General features: G+C 40.1%; 2 protein-coding genes across 2 annotated transcripts in view; one reads left to right on the forward strand and one right to left on the reverse strand.

The window, feature by feature from the left end:
- rras2 (RAS related 2) overlaps positions 1–24,608 on the forward strand; it is a 316,645-nt gene that overhangs the window by 82,471 nt on the left and 209,566 nt on the right. The window lies entirely within an intron of this gene.
- lmo1 (LIM domain only 1) lies at positions 726–24,108 on the reverse strand. The gene is made up of 4 exons (XM_072465184.1): positions 23,883–24,108; positions 11,807–12,020; positions 4,242–4,367; positions 726–1,206 (listed from the first exon to the last, which is right to left on the reverse strand). Exons 1-4 carry the CDS (start codon positions 23,902–23,904, stop codon positions 1,101–1,103), a joined length of 468 nt encoding a protein of 155 aa, XP_072321285.1. The 5' UTR covers positions 23,905–24,108; the 3' UTR covers positions 726–1,100.

Here is a 24,608-nt window from a genome sequence, read left to right on the forward strand (position 1 = left end):
AGTTAAGTTGGAACAAATTAGCAAAAGAAAACTTGAGATTGCAGATGTGAACTGATGTGCACTGGGCACTTTATACTATTTTTCATTAAAAGCGGTTGTTCTGATAAATTTCAATGCAAAGTTAGTGACATTATCAGAGTAAACATCTCCAGTGTGTGACAGCTGTTTTGTTGTTTGTTTGCCGCCTGTATCAGATCTAACCTCATCAAACAAACAGACAGTGTCAGACGGCTCCATTAGCACAATCTTTTGGGAGAAGGACTTTTGAATCCCGTTTTGCGCCTCCGACACCTCACTTTAAATGAGCTCAAACTCCACAAGCCTCCTTTTTCTCTTCCATTTATTTGCTGTTGCATTTCATTTCCAGGCCAATTCACCCTCATAATCAGATGGCAATTAACGACGCATGAATCACGGAACAGCTTGGCTCAGCCGCCTTTTCATGACACCTGCTCAAAACAACACAGTTTGGTGAATCATTCTTTTATTCCAAATAAATTCTTATTTACTCCAGTTTAAACAACATTTCAAATTCCATCAGAAGTCTGCAAAATGTAATAAAACTTCTTCTGTTGCATCATGTTTTAAAGAACGACTTCAAATGCACTTTTCCTCCTGCTGATTTCCGTAGCGTTGCAGTTTGAAGGCATGATTACATTTCAACACATGGCTCCGCCGCGCCATCCAACTTTGGTTTTGCGTACAAGAGAAAAAAACTCACTATGAACATTTAAGAATCTTTTAATTCACACTAGTAATAAAATTGCATTACATTTCATAAAATAAAGTTCCAGTTTATATATACAGAGAAAACTGACTGTACATACCCTCCAGTGACCCTAGTCAGAAAGAATAAAACAAATCTTAAACAAACTTCACAAAAACATACAAGCAATACGGTGCTCAGCAAAGCGGGCACAACTGTACATCGAAATTAGTAACTGCTCAGTGTTGGGTTGTGGGAGGGGCCAAAACATTTACAACAGAGTCCTCAGGGACCGATAAAGGGCTCTTCTTCAAAAGTATTGCAGGCAAGCAGAACCAACGCTTGTCTATTCCAAGTGCAGCAGAACGAGTGTGTGGAGGGAAGTGCGGTCCCACTATTGCACCTGCGTCTCGAAGCTGCCGTTCAGCTGGCCCTCCTCATAGTCCATTTGACACAAAATCATGTTGTTCTTTAGGAAAAACTTGTCGCCCACGCAAAACCTGTCCACACAAAAAACAAAGAGATGATTAGAAAACGGAGAAATGGTTATTAGTTGTGCAAAAGATTGTGCTTTTTTATAAAACACAAAATACATGAATTATTTAAGGGGAGATGCTCCAGGTGAAGAGGAAATAATCTTGAATTTATTTACATTTCACATATTTGGGATGTATAAAGCTGAAATGGATAGAGGCTGGTTTGAATTTCTTGTTGACATATAAGATACAAAAAAAAACACATACGGAGGGGATTTTGGGATATCTTAATTGGTTTTTGATTGAACTATAGCTTACTGAAAATTTCGTTTGAATTAGATATTAATAAATGTGTCAGTATGATTCATCAAACTCTTGTTAAGTACAATATTGTCAGGTTTTGTGTTGATACTTTCAGGGCTGATTTTTTTGTCCTTTGAGAGAAAAATGCATGATCAAAAAATGGCTTTTGAGATTAAAATGTCCATTTTTCACTTTTCAAATATAATGCCAGTACAGTCCTTGATTGTCGGCGCAGTTTTGAACAAACAAAACAAAAATACATCTCATTCTGACTTAATTTGGAAATGGATGAACTGGAAGACTTTGAATTAAATGGAACAGACATGTGCCTTCATTTTATTTTTATTTTTTGTTTTTAAGGAAACTGTTTGTTCTGTTTTTGTAAAGTAAAAAATAAAGTAAAAATCAAACAATAAAAATTGCAATGTATATAATACATATAAATCTATAGATGTATGAGGATTTAATAAAATAAATCTTGATTGGACTACATTTTTTCGAATTTTTTTTGTCGTGTTTCATTTTTGCTTTCCCTCTGTAATGACCAAAGCTTATCATCTCCCACACAGTATTTGGTGATTTGCTTATTGCTTTTGCACAGGATTTTATGTCAAGTCCAGTATATTTAATGAATACATTGGTTGGCTTTGGGAAATCACATTTATATTACATTTTTGGCATTAATCTACTGAAATAATGAAATGAAATGACTATTCCTGGTCACACTAGGGTTACAACTACAACAATGTGATGCTTTTGTGAGATTTGTTGCTGTAAAATGAAAAATGGCTGCTGGATTAATTAGTCGTTCTGAAGAATCATTCAAACCCAATATTAAGGAGGTAATTATGTAACTGGGTGTAGATATGAGAGTGTTGGATGTGTAATAATGGTGCAATAGTGACGAGCGCGGCACGACTCTGCACAGCGAGTCCTGGCTTGTGGTCTGGATGGAGAGGACTCATGATTCTCTTACAGCAGGTGCTCACTATGGAAACTGGATGTGGCCCACACAAGGTTAATGGGCTTGTGCCGTGTGAGAGAGCAGGGTCACAGCACCCCTGACAGCCGTGCACCCCGCTGCACCCATTACTGACACCGCATTAATGGCAAAAAGCAATATTTGGCTATGTCAGATTCACTGTATTTCACATCTTAGTCGGCCTTACACAATGCAGTATTAACACGGATAGTGTTGTGTTGTCATGAAACCAACATTTAAAAGTCAGTTTCTAAAAAGGAAAATGTTTGATACTTGATACCAATACTAACACGTGCAATGTATTCAGTATTGATACTTGTTCAAATGAGTATCTAGTATAATACAATAAGGTTCACATTTGATTCATAATAAATGTTATTGTGACAAAAAGTCAAATCAAATAGGTATAAAAAAACACATTTCAATGTTTCAATATTCAATATAGTTGCTGTAGATATATAATACTTATTCATATATCCCCTTGAACACTGACAGCGAAGAAGAACAGGGACACTTTTGTCCTGAGAGCTGTTACACACATCTAACTAGCCTTACCCTGCTGACCCTGCTGACCCTGCTGACCCTGCTGACCCTGCTGACCCTGCTGACCCTGCTGACCCTGCTGACCCTAACTCACCGGCTGCTGCACAGAAGCGAGTCATTCTATTTTAAATGTTTTTGATTATTATTATAATTTTTTCTATTTTAATCTGCTCAATGAGTTTAAATTTAGTTCAGGGATAAACACATTGATATTGATTGATTGACATGTATTTGTTATTTATTGTTCTTGAGTCATGTAAACTGAGGTTACTGTCCACTTTACTAGGTTTAGTCGTTCCAATACTTTGTGAAATACTTCAGTGACATAAAATGTGTGTGTTGAAGTTTCAACAAGAATGGCAAAAGGAAGTGTGTGACTTTGTCGTATCCTGGTCTTTCAGAAATTGCTGATACAGGGATTCTCACACTATCAAAAAAGATGTAACCGGCAGTTTTGGAAAGATGATAGAAAGGAAAAGTCCATTTGCAGCTTTATAAATAAGATCTGCGGGGAAACCATCATAAAGAGAGCTCCTTGAAAAGTACATCGAGTAAGTATTTAAGTCATTTTGGACTTAAAAGCAGCAACAGTAAATGAAGTGCACTTAATAAAGTGGTCAAAAATATATACATTTACATTGGTTAGTTTAAGCTAATTTTCTTTGCTTAATTAATGTTTCGCTGTTTTTACAAGCGTTTTATTGTTTATAATATCATACAGACTGGTGTTTTGAAGGTTTGCAACATTTGAAAATAGAATCTATAATAAGTAAATCATCAAAAAACAAGACGATTTTCAGTCATCTATTCATTTACTTTAAACCTCAACCATTTACAATTTGATCGATTTCGAAATATCATCTGATAATCGTTATTGAGCAAAGTATTGGTATATAATTTAGTTAATGCTGCCCAGCCCCAATGTAATAGCATTTAGTACAAGCTAAGTGCCTTTTCACCCATGTAGGCTTGTACTTTTACAGTGTGTTTTGTAGTTCCTCTGACACTTAAAAACATGAGCTCATTTAACACCAACTCAACAGTTTCAAACACGGCCAAACTTCAGTCCGTGATGATGCAGATGGATGTCAATAATTACAACAACCTTCACAAAACAGTAATATGTGTTTTCACAGAGAACCCTCATCCAAATATTAAAGCAATTGGACATTTTTGTGTTTACGATTTTCTGACAAGGCACAGTTTTTTTAAGTTGGATTTCCTTTCTTACCTCTGGTTACAAAGCTGACAGGCAAAACAGTCCAAATGGTAAACATTATCTCGGGCTCTCATCACCATTTCAAAGGCGGGGATGAGTTTACTGCAGGCTGCACAGTTCCCTGTTGTACCGAAGAGCCTGAAAGACACAGACACACACAGATTAACCCTCTGTGCTCCCCTTACCTTCATGCCATGAAAGACTACACACAAATAGAGTGAGAAGCAGCAATGGCGGAACGTGGAAAACGCACAAGTGAAGCACAATATTTACGTAGTAGGTATTACTGTTAATGGGTTTTTAAGACACAGAGCTTAATTTTCCACTAATGGCCTAATTATAATGATCACATGGGTTTAAGCTCCTTCAAAGGCTTGTCTGAAAACACTGCAAATTCAGAGATATTTGTGCAAAAGCGATGAGTTCATGGCGCTCTCTGCAGAATGATTACAGTAGAAAAAAGAGCCACTTGACGGCGCCATGTCTGGATCAACAGAGAGGTGAGCCAGTTTTGATTCAGTCAGTTTAATATCACTGCACATTTGTGACTTAAATAAATGAATGTATCAGTGCCGATGCAGGAGGTGTAAAGCGAGATGAAAAATGATGGCAATTCTGACAGTAGGGCTGCATAAATATGGCAAAAGTCATGATCATCAGGCTCATAATTGAAATCCTGATTATTTCAATTACTTCTATACCAGAAATATAATGTACTAATAATGTTTTGATACACATTTTGTTTTCAAAGCCACCATAGAAGCTCCAAGTTTTGCAAGTCAGAACCAGCACAAACGTCATACTTAATTCATTGTTGTTTTTGTGTTTCTTTTTTGCAATTGAATAAATCAATAACTGAAATCCCAAATTGGATTAATTGCACAAATCATGTCGGGTCATAATCTTGTGTTTTAGTCTCGTTTACAATATAAAGCCTTCACTATTTATGATACTTTGCACACTGGAGACGGGAGTTTTGAAGACGCTGTGATCTACTTAAAATTGCTCTTTATGCACGCCAATTTTCTTGCTTCTAACATCATAACATAACAGGCCTAAAATGCGTCACCAACTACCAGGTGTAATCTAATTTAGCCTCTCAGTAATCATGATGTAATGTCCAAATGGTTCCTGCGTTACAAAGCAAGATTCATATCATGGCTTCATTCTGTTTGTGGCTGACATTATTTGAATTTTACATTTACATTTATATATATTTTCATAGACAGTATGTTGAGAGCAAGCTTGTTTTGCAAAATGGGCCTAACCCAGCAGCTCTTGCCATCCAAACAATTTGTTCCCCAAACTTGTAGGGCTCAGACAGAGTTGCACAGTACCGCTATGTGCCTCGTTTGTGCCTGTCCCATTCAGTTGTATTTCACCTTGTTAAAGAAAAGCGTCTATCCAGCAGCTCTGCGTCTAATTAGGGTCCATGCCCAGTGGAGTCAAGGCGACAGAGACACAGGGGCAGGGCTGTTATGTTCCATGAGAGAGATTCACACACACTGTTCTCCAGTTACTGTTATAATAAAACACTTCTGTTCACGTGCACTAGACACCTGCCACCCAACCAGCTCTCGCAACACAAAGACCTATTTACACTGGAAAGGGGCATTTAAAGAAAGTATATGACGCCAAGCTTTTGTTTTTTACAGTAACCTAATCGATTCTTTTGGTGTTCTCTTGAATGAATGATTACTTATTACCACAGCAAAATACAATATACAGAAACATCACTGATAGACAACGTTTGCGCTCGGTATGTGCAATTTATATATGTATATTTACACTAATATTTTATAAGTTAATAAATATCTAGCCGATCCAAATTTACCACAAGAAAAAACATACCGGTTTACACTAGTTCTGGTTTAAACCCAGAGTAGTCCTGGTGTAGACTTTGTCCTCTTCTAGTCCTGGTTTAGTCCAGATTTAGATTCAGTCGCACATTTAGACCACATCAAAACCACAACTAAATTGGAACTAATCCCAGAGCTAAGCCTCGACTAAACCAGTACTAAACCAAGACTAGAACAGGACAAACCAAATCTACATCAGGACTAAACTGGGCTTTAACCAGCGCCAAATCTAATTCATGTTTGTTCCTAATTTGGATGTGGTGTTTGTACACGAGTGAACACACCCTTGGTCAATGCAATGAATCCCATATTCAAACACAGTTACTTCTACATTCATCCCTAAAGTATACTTTGCTGGTTGCTGGCCAGTGGTTCTCTCGTGTCCATATCTGGTCACGTTAAAGGGCACTCGTGGCTCCCTCTAGTTGCTGAAGTGATCAGAGCATAGGCTCTCGCTCAGTGTGACATGCACACACCTGTTACAGCCTCACTGCTCCCTGGATGATTGTTACATCTCCATTACACCTGCTGGGAGGTGGACATGAGTGTACTTGATCTATACAGCTGGTGAATACACTCGGTGGGGAGACCCAGCGTGCTCTTTCACTAATGTCTGCCCTCAGCCCAAGCAGAGTGCGACACCTGTGGCTAGGTTTCCCTTTTCAGCTCTGTGTCCCTCATGACCTAATACAGCCCAGAGAAATCTACCAGGGGGATGACCTTTACTACTCATAGACACCGCATTGTCAAAGAGGTAGGGGTTGTTATAAAAATTGGATGATTTGTGTTTGTTGCTTCAAAAGACTGGTATGGGAAAAAACAAAGCTTTAATTTGATAGAAAAGAGAAAAATAGTTAAACACAACACATGATAGATTGTCCCTACCTAATAAAGTTCAGTGTAATGCACTTTGTTTTTACTCAGGCAGGAGCTGGATGCTTTCGGTTACATTTTATTGCTTTTTGTTAGTGTGATACGTTCAGATTCCATGTTATTACTGGTGAGTGTATTATTTTCTTATTGAAGTAGGTAAGTAGGCCTACAAGTCAAGGGTAATTTCTGTAATAATTCCTGAAACAACTCTTTTGGAGGACGAAAACCACATGGCAGCTGCTTTGTAAACAACATGCCAGTGACTTTGAATGTCCAGCCAATGAAGCGCTCTCTGCACCTTGTTTCTGCCTATTCGCGTTTAAAATAGTAAGAGGATCCTTACATCATAAACCCACCCACTTCACCTGTTTTGACCTCATTTAATTTATCTGTTTTTCATATCAGAGGCTCACATTTGGCTCTGAGATGAGGTCTTTGTTCTGTCTTTATTAAAACATGAATGTGGAATGAACAAAGTGCCGGCGAATGGGACGTTCACACAGTTCTTTAGCCAACGGTGGATTCGCCCGGGTTATAATGTGGCACCCGCGTTCAGCTTAATTGGGCTCCTTGTGCTAAGAGCAGATTACAGCTGCAGAGAACTGTTCAAAGACATTACGATCTTCTCTGTCACAGTCTATGCGGCTAAAGGAAACTTACGATGAACTAAGAGTGTGGAGCTGCCATAACAAGTTGTGCCAATGTATCGTGCATCATAACTTTTGTACAAGTTGGCCTTTATCCCTTTCCTTGTGCTGGAAATGAATCTAAACAAGCTCTCAGACCACCAGCTTTGTTATTATCAAAGTAATATTAACGCTATTTTGACATTATTTATGTGAGAATAATAAGTTTGATCTATTTGGTCTATGGGAGGTGTAAGGAGCAAAATATCTACAATTATTCAAATGTAAATAACTGAAACAAACCATTGATGAGGAGTCTTTCTAATCCGACATCATTGTTATAAGTTGTCAACTGTTATGGACTTATGCGTTATGTTTAATTTGAAACAGTATTTGATATAATAGAACACATCTCAAAAGTGTACAATTTAAAAGACCATATTTATGCATAAGTCAACGGTATTGACAGAATTAAGGCTCCACCAACGATGAGATAAAGCAGTGGTACACATAGTCATCACATCTCATTTTGAACAGCCCAACCCCACATAAAGAGTACTGTTTGAGTTTATCAGAATACTTTTAGCATAACACATTCATATAAAACACTGTGTGACATAGTGGCTTCAGAGAGAAGCAGGGAGAGAAACAGAACTCCAATTCATTTCATTTAGTTGACGTCTTTGATTGAATGGGTTATTTTGTGCTGAATTCCCAGGTATTGTTCTGACATATGTCATGTATTGTGAGAGTGCACTGGCTCATGCACTTCAATTTCCATGGCCATTAGGATTAAAGAAATCAATATTCTCTGACCCAAAGTGAAACAAAATCAACATCGCCACCATTTCTCACTAGTACAAAAGTATGGATATAACCAAGCTTTTTGCAGCTATTATTTTGGGCACAAAGGCTGAAAATTGTTTTTCTGACTGCAAAGTCAAGTGTAAAAAACATGTGACTGGTTGACTGATTCTAAATTATTTGAAGCACACAACAATATACGGTATATGTACATGTACCGGTACATGTCCACCATGGACATGTACCGGTACATGTACATGGTGGACATGTACAGGTACATGTACATGGTGGACATGTACAGGTACATGTACATGGTGGACATGTACAGGTACATGTACACCATGGACATGTACAGGTACATGTACATGGTGGACATGTACAGGTACATGTACATGGTGGACATGTACCGGTACATGTACATGGTGGACATGTACAGGTACATGTACCGGTACATATACAGTATATTATTGTCAAGAATGTCAAAATGGAGGAAATATGTTTTGATCTTTCAAATAACAAGCAACAAATAAAACAGGCAGAAATAATGATTGCGTCTGGCTTAATATATTATCATATTGACCAGATGTACTTTGACTTAAAGATTCTTCAACCTCTTTATGCAGTATGTTTTATTTGTCTTTTGAAGGTTTGCAGTTAATCCATTTTAACCTAGTAAAAAAGGTACAACATTTGCATAACTGGGCACAAAAGTTGTCATTAGAGACTTTATTTTACAAAAGGAATCTAAATCATTTCAGTCACCATGCATGTATTGGTACATTTTTATTATTCAGGCGAAGGCATATCTACAATGGACTTTGAGAGGATTGTGCGGGTTGTTTTGAAGCGCCACTGAAAGCAGCTCTATAAAGTATTCCTCCCTTTCTGTTATTGAGTTATTACAATGGGTTTTTAGAGAAACCATGGTCTTCTTTAGTTCTTTCAACTCAGAGCTTTGCAGACTTCAAACCCTCAAAGCGCTCCGGTGCATCACGTGGCACGGAGCAGCTGAGATCGGGCGGGCTGCGCCTCTTGAAGTTTTCTACCTGTTCTCTGTGCTCTTTGAGGAGTCTCCGTATGCAGTGGGTTTGTCAGATTTCATAAAAGGCTAAGCTGTTAATGCATGCATCCAGTGGTTCGACCTTCACCAACTGTTGTGTCTTTTTGAAAGTGCTAACCAGAGTATTTAGATCCCTTATGCCCGACCAAGAGCGGAGACAGTGCAACTTTTTCACTTAAATATAGCACAGCCTTGCTTCTGAAAGGCAGGCGCAGGAAGGCACAAACATCCATTTCTTATTTTGTTTTTCACTCATTGTTGTCTTTCTAAACTTGGCTTTCAACATTATTAGTTAATTAATGTCTTGAATTTGATTGGGTTACTAAGGCATGATTTTATATATAAATGTGTACAGTAAAATATCTATGTTGTTGCCCCTCAAAAAACCTTTTTCTGTGTATGTCTTCATGACAGACCTGATTCTGAATGGTGACTGATGTACATACATGCATAATCTATAGTTTGTGCCTGTTAAGCTTAAACAAATTGAAACATCTAATATCTAGAGAACCATAAAACAAAATCAAAACTGCACACAGGTGATCCTATCTGTCCAACAGAAGAAGAAAAAAACAACTAAATCCGGACGTGGAGGGCGACTGCATCACCTACTCCTCTCTGTTTGTGGGGCAAGGTTTTAATTTGTTCTATAATAGAATTTATCTCAAGCATCTCGAGCCATTAAGTGCGCTGCATTTGTGGCAAGCTGAAGAGCAGGCGAGTGGGATGGATTTCATTAGGCAGTAGGGACCACCGCAGAAGCACAAAGCTGTCTGCCTCTTCTATTTAGTCCTATTTTAGATATTATAAATTCTGATTATGGACGTCATTCTGTCCCTGACCCCTTCATCCCTCAGTCCTAATGTAGAAATCGTCTCTGCTCTAGTTTGACACTTATTGCTTGGGGTGCTGGGGTGGCAGTTCGTTCTGAACATATTCCACCAAGTAAAAGTCTTAGCTTCATCATTTTTGCTTTCTTGTGGTCATTTGCCCATTTAGTATTACCTCATCTGCTCCGTGTGGCCCTGCAGGGTGCAGGACTAGGTCGGAGTGGACCTCTCACTGCATCTTAAAAGCATTAACTGTGGGTGGAAGCTGATGGATGGTAATGGCCAGCTCAACACAACGTCCCTAAGCGCCTCTCAAGTGCGATACGACTACTTTTAGGTCACACACAGGGAGATGGGAGATGTGAAATGTCATGGACATCCATAAGTTAAATCATCTGCACTCAGGTCTGTAATACACGGTTTGGACTAGATTTAATGTGATGAGCATGTTCTAAAGTGACAAAGGGATTCCAGTTTTTGAAATAATATACTAATTATTAGTTGCTTGGACTAGCTATTTCCTGAGTGATACAATTCAAAGTTCTTGTGCAACACAACATAGTAATTTATGTATATAATTCAATAAATATATCACCTTGTATTTAGTTTTACAACAACATGCCTGAGGGGCAAAGTTAGAGACAGCCAAATACATTAAGTTGAAGCTGCAGAGACAGAGCTGGGAGAGCAGAAGGAAGGTGGGGGTCCGAATTATTGGAGTGCGGGGGCTTAGGGCAGTGGCATCGCTAAGTCGTCCCCGAGGGACTTCTCTCTTAGATAAATGTTCAGATCTCATTGGAAAAGTGACTTAACGCCCAGGAAATGGCCATGTTTAATTTATCAAGCAGATGGCAGGGGCAAATGAAAGGGGGGGCAACATAAAAAAACTACAGAAGCAAAACAGAACTGTCCCTCTCTACTACTGAAACAGGTACATGTAAACACCCACATAAGTTAAGACAGAAATATACAGAAAAACAGAATTGAATTATCCAAACATGTAATGGCCTGGAGTGCAGCCTCTGCTCTAATGTACAGTTGGTCTTAATGGCCTTGCATGTTCCAAGTACTTAGTATGAGCAACAATACAGGACTGAATAACAGTGGTCTTGGTAACTATAGAAGTGGTTCACAGTTGGACTATACTTTCGCAGCAAATGCATTTGCTCTGTAAAGAAATGAATCACATAATGATTTCTTAGAAACAGCTGATGGAAGGGCTGCTGTGCTGAAAACTGACAAACAGCTTCGGACTCCATTGAGACATTTGTATTGTACATTTTGAACAGTTGTAGCTCAATTCAGCAGCAGCATGATGTATGGTGTGATGGTTTTATTGTCATCAAGTCGACAGTCCAAAAACACTTTTGTTTGTGCTTTAGAAATACATCAGAACATTTTATATTAGTTATTGAGAGTAAAAGCACAGCACTCATGTAAAGGTAACCAGAACGTACAGAACCGCAGTGGGTCAAATGTCCACATAGTGATATCTCTGGTTGTGCTAAGTGCTAAGTGTGGTTACCTCAGGTAGTCCCTGCGACACAGGATGAGGTTGGCTTTGGTGTACAGGGTGGAGCCCACCTCCCCCAGGCGGCAGTCACAGCAGGCACATTTCAGGCAGTCCTCGTGCCAGTATTTATCCAGGGCCTTGAGCAGGTAGCGGTCTTTAATCTTGCGATTGCAGCCTGCACATCCCTTCTGTTTCCCTTTGGGCTGGACGGAGAGCATGGGCACACCTGTAGTGATAAGAGACAAACAGCCATGCGTGATTTATGGCCACGGAACACGAGTGACTTTTCATGTTCTCTTTTTGATAAGCTATTGCTTCTTCAGGCACCTCGGACCGCGCTCGCTCACGGCCACAGTGCAACGCCTCGCCTGCTTCATATGCATTAAAGAAAACACTCTTCCATGTAGATAGGCACATGGGTCACATTGGACCTTGCAGCCCTGACTTACCTGTTCCACTACAACATGCTGTAATACAAAAGTTACATGATCTGTGGCAGCCAGCCTCTAAAGGGCCTGTGGAGAGTATACACAAGATAAGCGCACAATGCGTATTCTGCTTACTGTAATATTTACAGCTTGCTGTGCACTACATTAGTTACCTACCATTTCATCAAAGCCATTTCACTCAACTGTCCACAGCTGTAAAAGCTCCTCATGGGCTTTGTTTGGTATAGATTAACATTAACCTTTTAAAAAGCCTCTGACCACAAAAACGCTGCTACCAGACCCCAGTGAGATATGTTATGGCCTAAGTGCCTTTTAGCATACACTCAGTGTGTTCCATGCACTCACGGTGGGACTCACTCAAGCTAACACACACACACACACACACACACACACTCCTGCATTACAGCATTCCTCTTTTTACACTTATCTGTACTCATGTGTCTGCAACCAGCGAACCTAAGTTACCAAACTCGCAAATTGCTTTGCTGTCACACAGGTCCCCTTTAAGTGCGCCTTTTAGCCTCCTAAAGGACAAATAAAGTCCATTTAATAACTGCACTAAACACTAATAGTCTATGTGTGGTTGACATTTGTGTTTGGACTAAAAGCCCCCCTCAGGCCACTGCTGGTAGAGGCTGGGGCGCAGCGCTCCCCTCTGAAGCACTAACAGGTCTGCCACAGCTGAAAGCACAAGACAACAGCTCTTAAGACACTCTCTCACACACTGAGCTATTGATCCGGCTAAAAGAACACACAGTGGACGCCACTTGCCACTCTACTTTCAAAACACATTTCTCCCTCTCTTTCACTCTGAAGAAAATACAACTAACTGGACACTTTGCATGGCAGGGGGTGACGCCATGTTTAGTGAGTGTGGGCATCTATAAAAGGGCTTTGGCCAGAAAGTAATCCTGAATAATAAGTTGAAATGCCACTACAGTAACCTCACACTACACATTACAGTCAGTCTCCATTTTGTCCAGTTCCTATAAACACCATTTCACATTCAATTGCTAGTTTATTAAAAACTGTGTTTTGCTTTGTTGCTGTATCATAGGGTGAGTAAAGTGCTTTAGAAAAGCTCTGCTTTACAGTCTTTTCAGTAAAAAAAACCTGCACTTTCTCTGTTTGCCCTGTCAACTTCAGTCACTTCTACAAACCTTACACTATCCTCCGCACTTCTTTCAAACACAAGAACATACTTTCCCTGACACACTGTAACAGACCAGCAGAGTGCCTTATTGGATCCAGATTTCCATATTTTTGTCCAGCATATCAATAATGTTATATAATTAGCATTTTGCTCTGTTAAGAAAGAAGTGGAAGAAATTGCAGAGCTTGTTAGTCAAATTTATGGCTTTGTTTTATATGTCAGTGCATACTCTGCTGGTGTTAAGCAATCATATTTCTTTATCAGGAGCGAGAAGGAGAGGCTAATTGGTGCGGTGCGTGTGATGGGAGCTATCAATTAGTGTTTGTGCCAGCCCTCCAGCTCGCTCACCCTCTAGCCCTGAAAACAGGCCCCTGGAAGCTTGTGCACATTAGGATCACAAAACCTGCTATAAATACCAATGTAGAGCGTAAATGAAGGTAAAAAGCCTCGAATTTAAGGCACAGCGGCTAAGGAAAGACTCCTCTACCTGCATTTCATGGCTTGTTAGGGGGGCTCTCTGCAGGTATGCCAACAGTGCTCTGCTGACAGCCTTCCACAGAACTAAAAACACTCTTAATGAGGAGAGAGAGAAGAGGGCTATATGTGTGTCTCTATGTGTACGGGCAAGTGCTGGCACGGAAAGAAGGAAACAAGTGGCTGTGATTCTCCCGGGATCACAAAAACCTTTAATTTGCCTTTTATGACACCTAATTAGTTATTGGACTCAAAATCTTTGCTTTAAATAAGAGAACTAATTATACAAAAAGGTCGCTCTTCCACCTCCGGAGAACCATTCCTAATTGGTCAAGACCACCAGTCACTGCATGCTCCTTAAACATATCACGTGTGTGTTTTACATCAAGTTTGAAAAGGCCAAAGCTTAACCTATCCCAGAATAACAGCAGCGCCGGTTTGGAGGCACACGCTCCTTAAAGCCCTGCTCAGCATCATTAAAATGACACACACTACAGTCCAGCAGAGGCATTGTGTTTGCTGTTAGTTTGACATGTATTTCTTCTTGCATATGTCCTGCTCCTTCAGGCCTGACTGTTGGAAAGAAACATCTCAATAAACAAGGAAGTAAAACTGTAGTCATTGCGGGGAACAAACATGTTTTGATGTCTTCCACCAAAGCTGCCGCGAGCAAACAGATTCAAGAGTAGTATTTCGAGCAACAGCTGAACAAAAAGCAGAAGTAGGTAAATGTAGTTTCAATTCCCAAATGCCTAAAGACATTTCAGTGCACCTGTCAGCGGCTCTTAGCGCAGTGTGAGTGAGACAGGACTTCTTGTGTTCGCCACCTCGCTCCAAAAAAGAAGCAGCGCATTATAAAAGGAAGCAGCATCCACTTAATCCGATCCATTTAACAGATACAAGTGCCACTGACCTTCCAGTGTCATTGGATGTCACCAAAGACCTGTCCTGTCCACATCACGGTCCAGCTTCCAACAGGGGTTATACATTTTAGCCCTCAAAGTGAAGGAAACAGCACTTGTCCTGCCAAACATCCTTGGTGAGAGTGAATTTAATTTGCCATTAGCGCCAGTGTGTAAAGTGCTGTCATCGCCCTCTTTCTCGATCCATCAACATTCTCTCAGATGCTATCACCCAGAATATGTACAGTTCTGCTCTGACCAAGGAGTCTGTCAGAGCATGTAGTTCCCATTATAGAGATAGCATCCACTTTTTGTGCAGCCCCATTTAGACTTCCATCTTTACAGCTATCAAACTTCACACGACTTCGCTGCAAACCTTTTTGATCTTAAAGGATTAAAAGCAAACACATTCTGGAGCACTCAGGGAAGTGTTTAAGAGTAGAGAAAAGCATCTACAAATGTGTCCAATAGGTTTTCCAAGAACATTTGAATTCAATATAAAATGTCTTTTCTACTTAAGATATGTATTATAATGCCTACATTGTTTTAAAGCTGCACTATGTAACTATTTACCTGCTCATCCCTATGGAGATGTTCTTGCCTTTAATGCCATGCTGTGGAACTTTCCAGGCAAAGGAAAGACCTTTACAAGGAGACAAGCAGCGGACCCTCCCCCCAAAAAAGATATTTGGGAAATTCAAATCTGAAAAATGGTTTAAGGCAGTTTAAATGTCTTGCTTATTTTTGTTGTGGTATCGCATAAAAACAAATATATATTTAAAAAAAAAAAACTTCCGTAAACTAGATTTGACTGGAAATTGGTGAGGAATTAAATATCTGCCAATTTTATTTCAGTGAAAACTTTGTTTTGTTAAAAGTTTTTTTAACAAGAAAATAGAATAGAATAATGTTCTGGGATGTACAAATAAAGTATTTACCTTTGCCCTATCTGTCTCAAGTGTAGGCATTCAAATAAAAGGCATTACTTTTGCCATCTGTCAAATTGCTATATACCACACTAAGGCCAAACCCTCTGTTTTACTTAAAGTATCATGATGAACTAAAAGCCCCAATGGCCTGGAGTGACATTGACTGGTAGTAAGGTGATCCTGAAGCTCACCCTGACACATGTGGACAGAAGGCTGCTCGGAGCAAACAACCACTCTGGTAAGTAACAAAAATAGATTGAGAAAACCAGATCTTTCCTATTCTTATGTAAATGGATGTGATTTGACATATATGTTAGGCCAGGTGTCAGTTCTATTGAAACCAGTGACATACAGCATGTGGAGACTAAAATAAAGCTGTAAACATAAGAGGCCACAATGACACAACTAAAGTATGCACCAGAGGCCAGGTTCAAACCAGCTATTTTAGCAGTTCATATCTCGTTTCAACACTACAATTTGAACCTTTGATTTTTGACTTTACAGCTTGTTTATATGGCAGTTTCAAATAAAATGTCTTCCCGGGTGAAGGTTTCTGCACACAAATGTTAATCGGACCTGATGCAGATGTCTTACATGAATCAAGCCCTGTCACTCACCGTCCGTCATCGCTGTATCTGAGTCCAACCACAAAATATCAGACATCTGGTTGTAATAAGACCTGGAGCTGATGAGGTTATTCTAAATGTTGATCAAAACCTCACATTCAAGTCAACAACAGCCAAAGATATTGTTTATTTCCAATTCATATTTAAGTAAGTTGGGATCTCACAAAATTGTGCACACGATGGATGGATGGATGGACGTAAAAAATGATGAATGATGAAATGATGCGAACAAAAAATATTGAATGTAAAAACAAAAGAAAAGTGGCAAAGATTGTGAAAGAATAATTTGAGGGGTTAGGCTAAAATTTTAGAATATGTTTGCTATATTTCTGTAAGAGCCCTCTGTCGCTGTAGTGTTACATTTCCAGATGGCTGTGCATGAATGGCGTGGTCTGTTAGGTGATTCTGGGCCCATACTCCAGCTCTGATTATGACATAATTAACACCCACAATCAGAGTGCGAGAGCCGGCTGCGCTGGTGTGCACGACGAGGAGGGGGACCACTAGCACTCATTAACAAGATGCACTCTCTCCCAAAGTTTTTGCAGCTTGCAGCGGCTAATAAGCCCCGGTGAAACGCTGGCCGGCCCATTCCTTCGCATTGACCCCTGGCACTGTGCAGGGATAAGGGAGGGTTTTGTCTCCTGGAATAATTGCTCTTTTCACATGTTACAAGTGTCCTGACCCCCACAGTCGGTAGGCAGCCACTTTCCCTTCCATAATTACTGCTGATCCGCTCCAAATGAGTCGGCCGTATTAGGGCCTGCAATAACACTGGCTCAGCTTCAAGCGCAACATGGGCATATAGGGAGTCTCAGTAGAACAGCGTTGCCTTTTCTAGCAGCCCTCAGTCATTTCCATCACGTCAGAGGTGCATTGCTTACACTTGAAGTCAGCACCAAGCCCTGGGCACTTTTTTCTAATACAGGAGTGAATTGTGGGCACCCGGTGTTCTCCCCTCTCGCTGTGGTTTGGCTCCCAGACACTATCCCAATTAACGCCAAACTTCATTAGGGTGTTTTTCCACACTTTTCAGCCCCTATTATTTTTAATTTATTCACATGGGGTTAATTAAAAGAAATGTATCACAGAGATATGCAACAGCTTTCTAATTAAATCCATTGCCGCTTTTTTGTGAGACATGAAAACTGGCTGAGTTTTCCAAATTATTACAGACGGAGACTTGTTCCAACGCTTGGGTTCTCAGTTGTGGGCTGGGATTAGAGCTCTGCAAGGTAAGGTGTCAATGGAGGGAAAAGTATGAATTCAAATGGAGAGATGAGGACCTGCTGTAATGAAATGGAAGGGGAAAACAAACTTAACAATTCATGCTTTTATAGTGCAAGGTCATGCTAATGAAATTAAGCTAAAAGCAAAACGGTATGCTCATAAAGTTAGCTGCTTATGTAAAGAGCGTTATCAGAGTGTTGTGTGTAAGAATCTACATGATCATTAACCGTGTTGATGGTTAGGCCCAGCACAAGGTTAAATGTCCAACGTGTTGTATAAGTGAATTATATATGAACAATAATTTGAATACGAAACTGGGCCGCTGCTTTTCACCTGCAAAACTTAAACCTGGGGTACCTGACTTTTTTATGAACGAGGGAACTTTGTGTGTTTCTTGTAAAAGCAGCACTTTGTGACCAAATTAGACCTGTGCACTGTCTGCAGCTAATAATAAAGTATTGTTTTTCTTGTCAACCAGGAAGTAAGAGCCAAATGCAGCGCTCTGATTGGCTGCGCTTGGGTGGTCCACCCCGACCTCACTTTGTTGTCTGAAAAAGCTGTTCTAAAGCTGTGTAGTCATCTGAAAATGAATGTGTGATTCCAAAGGGGTTTTGAGTGCTAGAGACAAGTTAGACACATTTAGATACCTACTTCCACCCTTTTCCGTTTGAAGATCGGGTACCCAGCTTTAAGGGACCAGACCATAAACTTTTCAGTCGAGTAAATAGAATTGGTACCTCCAACTAATCAAAAGCAAGCATAGTTTCAGACTGGTCCTGTAACCTGCCATTGTACTATTTTGTCTTAAGTGCCAACTGTCAATAGCCCATGAAGGTAAGTGGATCTTTCATCTAAGACATAGCAAAAATCCATCTTTTCCTAAACTTTTACAGTCAAAGCAATCTTATCTGGCACTTCTTCTTGATTCCTGACAATAAAAAAATTGAACCATTAGACCTGTCACAGCCACTTTCCGCACCATCCGGAACAGAGTAATGCGCAAACACTTTTATGTTCACATTAAAAATGCATTTGAAGAGAAATAAATGGTAGCCCTCGAAAGTTTCTGTCACTCATGAGGTCAGGAAGTGATGTACTAAAATCCCCCCACTCTCGGGCAATTACTGCGCACTTATTATTTCAAAAGGATATGCCAGGAGACAGGTGTGCCATTCAAGGTCCTTAGTGTGTGGAAATGGAGGGGCAGAAGAAGGAACAGCAGAGCACTGTGCACTGTGTGAAGCTCTTTAATCTTGAATAATGCAAATTCTCCACAGGGGGAGAGTTATTTGACAGCATGGGCCTCTAATGTCATTCAGCACCCACTCCCACTCCTGATGGGACCAATCATCAGGAAGGTGAGTTTGCTGCACACAGATTTGGGACTTTTGGGATTTGGGGACGTTTTGTAAAGTTAATGATGATGTAGTTCAATTTACCAACTTATAGATTGCATTTTGTTTAACTATTGCCTTTGCGTTTGGGAAACCAAACTTTGTAACTGAATTTAAATTCATTCAAATCACAATAATATCAATATAGTTTTTTTTCCCAGTGTGGCCTTTATCAAAAGTCAACTAGGTGCAATATTCCCTTTTATCCATCATGTATTTGTTGTATATATTCATAAAACGTCATGTTTGTAGCATACAAATCATAGTGCATGTAAACATATTGGTTGATCCCCATAGAACCTTTCAGTGTTTTAATATATTCATTAAAACATTGATGAACAACAATTTACCACTTACGACTGGATGATCACATTACGTAACATTTTGTTCTCAGATGAAGAAATAATCATAATGATCATCATCACTGCCGAGAAATAGAAGATGGGGATAAGAAAGGAAAGATATTATAGCTTGTTCTTAATGAGTCCAGAATACCTTTCATGTCATTATGTAAAAGTCTGAAGCCTCAAGAGTCATTCAGATTAACAATTTCAATTAAAGGGCTTTAGACAATTTAGAAATGAAACAAATGAACGAATAGTAATAAAATGGGACAACCGGTAGCTACAGTTATTCTGACTTCAGAGCGAGCGTGTGAATTATTTTGCACATTTTGTTTCTTGTTTCATAAATACACATGCTTACTGTAAATGTGATTTAGTGAAGGTCAACCAGTTTTGTTGTAAGGTGATTTTTACTCACGTGAAAACATGTATACAGGTACGTCCTTTCTGTTCACTAACAGCAAAGGGAAATGCCAGTGGAGAATAGAGCACCTGCCCTTTGATTATTATGAACATACTGTGGTAGGCTTTCCTCTATTATCACGTCACAGACTGAACTCAGTAGCAGCCCCTACAGGTCATATTCCTCCATCTACCCACAGTACAATGAAGACTCTGAAATAAGAGAAATAATAATAATGCTGCCACTTAAGAGTTCAGGTAACAACAACAAAAAGACTATATTTATGGTGCTAAAAATAAAAAAAAAATCATCACACTTTTTAGGATGAATGCGTATGTCTCTTCCCTGATCTAAATACATCAACGTAATCTATAAGAACAACAGTGCCTCTTCTGGATGCATCGACCAGAACATTCATAAAAATAAGTTCATGTTTGGGACTTCACAAGACTAAATCAAAGATTCACAAGCAAGATGTCACTCAATTTGTTTAGCCACAGTCCGTTACACACTTAAAGTTAGATGATGCCATGTTGACACTAACTCACCTGTAGGTGACAGATTCTCTCTGCATCCACGGGAAGAAAATAAAGAGAGAATGAAATGGTGCTAAATATGGATCTTTAACAAGGCCAAAACACACAAATATATTCAATGATATAACCAGCAATTATCCTTAATTCTCTTCAGCCCAGCGTCAACGACTGACTTAGTGTTGCACAACTATTTGGCAAGACAAGTTATATTTCTCCCTAAGCAAACATCAGTGGACACAAGTTAATATTTACGGAAAATGTTGCATAAGTGGCCGTGTAAGGGTTGTTTAGGTTTTGTTATTACCTCTAATGATTCTCAACGTGACACGTGCAATCTGTCATTTACTGGATCTGATTATTTTTTACGAGGCTGAAATGATACAAAAGAATCACATAATATCAACATTAGTTTTAAAGCGTTCTCTTCAAAATGGATCAGGCTGTGCACTAAATGTGTAATGACACAAGGGGCATGAGACTTCAGGCTACTACAGAGACGGTCTTATGTCGTGAGTGCATAAGTAGGTTTGTGCACCACACCATTTACATATAGAACACGGGAGCGCGGCTGCTAACACGTGTCTGTTAAGTCTCTATTCAGAGCCTTTGAATCTGACAGAGAATATGCTAAATGATAGGCTCCACACGTCTTGGCACTAACAGATGTAAAACGATGAGCGCTGATAGGGATCTGAGGGTTTAGCGGTGACAGACAAAATTGTCTCTGGTGAAAATTGTGCATTTGTACGATCAGATTAGATGGAATTAAACACACACTACTCGACATGTGAAAATGGGATTTTGAGCTCATTTTGGGGAAGAAAGGGAAGCATGAGAACAGCCCTAATACAATGATGTGGATAACTGCATCAATGTGCAAGAGACTTTTAGTACGGCTACAATTTCATAATTGTAATTTCAAGAGGATGTGGACACTCAGGAGGTAAACAATGTCTCTCACTAGTACATGTTTAAATGTGTTTTTAGAAATGCTGAAAAAGAGAGGAAAAAGAGAAAAATATACGGTACTAATACTTATTATGTGCTCTGTTTTGAAGTTAGAATTTTTTGTCATTCACTTTGAAAATAATACACAAATTACTGCATCTCAACTTTATCTGGATTCACACCAATTGATTTTTTTCCCTTTTGACTTTTTGTTGAATTTGATCAAAGAATAAACTTGCCATTTTGAAATTGGCACACCTCGGTAAAACCTTTGAATTGCACTTTATTTCTTTATTTGTTTTTCATTATTACCTAAAAGATCTCCCCCTAATGTAGGCCTATTTAGATACAGAGTAAATCAAACTTTTGAACCGAGCTTCCTCAATAACCAAAACAGGAGCAAACAGCTGCAGCAGAGGTCTAAAATAAAACTCCAGTGACATTTGGAACATCAAATGAAGCAATGTGGTTTGTAATATTGCTAGAGCCTAGAGCACAAAAAACCAGACGTAATTTCAATATTTGAAATAGGCAAGTTTAATTTTGCGGTAAGAGCAAAGCAATAAGCTAAGAAAAATAGCAAATAGAGGAGACCAAATTGCATTCCTTCAGAAATGCGAACGGACTTAAGGAACATACAAAAGTAATCTCCAACTGGAAATTACAAATCAACCTTCAGAAACCAAATAACTGAAAAGAAATATTACTGTCCACTTTCTAAATCAATATAACGTCGCTACGAGATAGTATTACCATGGTAACGGCGGTAAAGAATGAAGCAATTCCTATTATTTCAAAATAAAAATCGCAGCCCAGAGCACAAGTTTTATTACACAGGCGACAGATCAGCGTCTGCATTCATTTGAGGCGGTGCTTTTCAATCCCATGTTTTATGAATGTACAAATTTTACTGGACAGGAAGATAACAGGGTCATAAATTAACAAGCAAAGGTAACTCCAAATTTATCAGTAGCTTGGGGATTTTTTCACTCGCTGAGACCATTTCCTCCTCTGTGTTCAGGGAAAGACATAAAAAAGGAAATGTGAACGTTGACTTCTGAAACGAGTCATTAAAGTATTTCATAAAATAGATTGAAGACACTGATTGTTTTGGTGAATGAGAGTTGGGAGTAAAAAAAGAAAGCGGGGACGCACGAAATTGCAAGATAGTCTACTTTACTTTGAGATGCTCTTTTGGAAAGTGCAAAGTATAATTAAGCTGTGATAGAAACTTTATCTTTAGGTTTATTATTTGCGTCAAACCAGCCACATGGCATCAATATCAATACCAATTGTCTCAGTAACCTTCAAGTGATCGCAGCAGCAACACCAACAACAACTGTATAATTAATGGTATAATAATGTAACAATAACACATCTGGAAAGATAACAGAAATTGTGCAGTGACCAACTAAAACAGTGAGCTACACCTTTCCCTGCCGTATTTGTGAATGCACTAAGTGGATACATTAGACCAGAAGCCTTGAATTGACAAGACTATAACTTTAGTACCAATAAACACTAAGAGGAGCAGAGTGGAGGAAAAGACAGGATCCAAGCTGTACTGTTGCGCTAGAGACCAGCCACTAAAGGGTTAGGCTTTTAGGCAATGAGCAGCAGGTGATCTAAGCTTTTCTGCAAGTCCTAATGCTCCTAAAAGCCACTCTCCCTGGTTCTGTAATTGGGCATCAGTAGTTAATGTAGTATTGACTGCATTACATGCTCCTGTGCATCCCCTCCCGCTAATGCCATTTGCATCACCTTGTACATTTACCATATTGCTTGGCCAATAACTGTTAAAAGCAATCTGAATCATGAATCATATGGGTAACTTAGAGCCAGACAGACATCTGAAAGAGAAGAGCATTTACAGTTGAGTTAATTTGGATACATTAGCAGCACAGACATGCCAATTTATGTCTGTACCACAAATCTTGCATGGCTATTAGATGTGTAGTTGGAAAGGACGCTCTATTGAGACATGCTAGTTATTAAATGTCAAACACTAGCCATAAGTGCACATTTTAGTTTGGGAAAAAATACACCCCTGCCTAAAATGTCTTTCCTTAAAAGGAGGCAAAAAAAATATATGGCTTTTATGCTTATGGAGGTTGTCACAGTGCGTGGCAGCAGGTGGTCTAGATTTCAGTGTAACAGCAGGCTCGCAGGAAAAGTGTTAGAAAAGGAGAATGACTGTAATTCAGAGCCTTTTAGCGGTGTAGAGCCTCTCCATTTGAATATTAAATATTCCATAATGCACACACACGACCCGCTAAACGCACTGCACAACTCCACATCAGCCTAATCCAAAATGGGACGTCATTAGTGGCGAGTTTGATTTAAATTACAATTAATTAGATTGCCTCGCCCATTAACCTAAATACATCGCGAGAGATAATAAGTAATACAAGTAGGCCTATTTGGATAGACGGGGGGAGTGATGGGACTGAGGCAAACGGTCCTTGCGCTGCCCATAATTTGCAATCAACTTAAAAGCAGTGCCGTCCTCTCTCCCCAAGCTGCCCGTGAACTTTGCAAAAGACGCAGAAAACACACGCGCCACAGAGTCCCCCAAAACTCACGTGAGAGACTCGCGCGCACCCCCCAAAATACCTTAAAATGTGCGGGGGGGAAAAAAAATGTGAGCGCGCCTCCTCCACGTGTCCGGTGCCGTGTCCGGTGCCAGGGCGCGTTACTCACCCTCTTCCTTGTCCAGCACCATCGTCCTGAGGAACGAGGAGTCCTTCCCCGGGCGATCCGTGGTCCTGGGCTCCAGCAAGCGGCGCCGCTCGCTCCGCTCTGCGCTGCTCCTGGGGACGGCTTTGGAACGCGCGCGGCTGGCGGACTCCTAGACTACGCCTCGACCGGGCGACCAAAACACCGAGGCGCGCAAAAATATGTCAACCTCTGGCGTCTGCACGTCTTTTTTCTTCTTCTTACTATCAACAGTGATGCATATGCGATGGATCTAGAGCGACGCACGCCACGGAGCGGACCCTGGAGGAGTCAAAAACACAGCCGTAAAACCGCGCTGCTGCCTCTGCCTCTTCTGCCTCTTCTGCTGCTGCTGCTGCTGCTGCTGCTGCTGGGGATGGTGGTGGTGGTGGTGGTGGTGGTGGTGATGATGGCTCTTGGTCAGTTCCATGCGAGTGGGGGAAAAGAAAAAGGCAAAACAATGTAAAGCGATGTTTTAAATGGAGCTACAACAGTGTCGGCGGCGCGCGGACGCAACAGACTCAAAACGACTGTCTCGCAGTTAATTCGCCGGCTCTCTCTGGTTCTCATTTGCTCCCGAACAGCCAACTGCGCTCACAACAAATCCAATTGCAAATGTGACAAGTGCTAAAAGCGTGCGTCTCCTTCCCTCTTTCGTCCTGCTCTGCCTGTGCTACTGCTGCGGCTGCTGCTGCTGCTGCTGCTGCTGAA

This window comes from Eucyclogobius newberryi, unplaced genomic scaffold, assembly GCF_026437365.1.
Source record: "Eucyclogobius newberryi isolate DKJ021-1_F unplaced genomic scaffold, fEucNew1.0.hap1 SCAF_5, whole genome shotgun sequence".
NCBI classification, from domain to species: domain Eukaryota; kingdom Metazoa; phylum Chordata; class Actinopteri; order Gobiiformes; family Gobiidae; genus Eucyclogobius; species Eucyclogobius newberryi.

Coding starts and splice junctions, on each gene's coding strand:
- lmo1 (XM_072465184.1), bottom strand. CDS start 23,904: ATGGTGCTGGACAAGGAAGAGG. Junction 12,021..23,882: donor GGTGCTGGACAAGGAAGAGG/GTGAGTAACGCG, acceptor TTATCACTACAG/GTGTGCCCATGCTCTCCGTC. Junction 1,207..4,241: donor TGTCAGCTTTGTAACCAGAG/GTAAGAAAGGAA, acceptor TTGTGTGGACAG/GTTTTGCGTGGGCGACAAGT.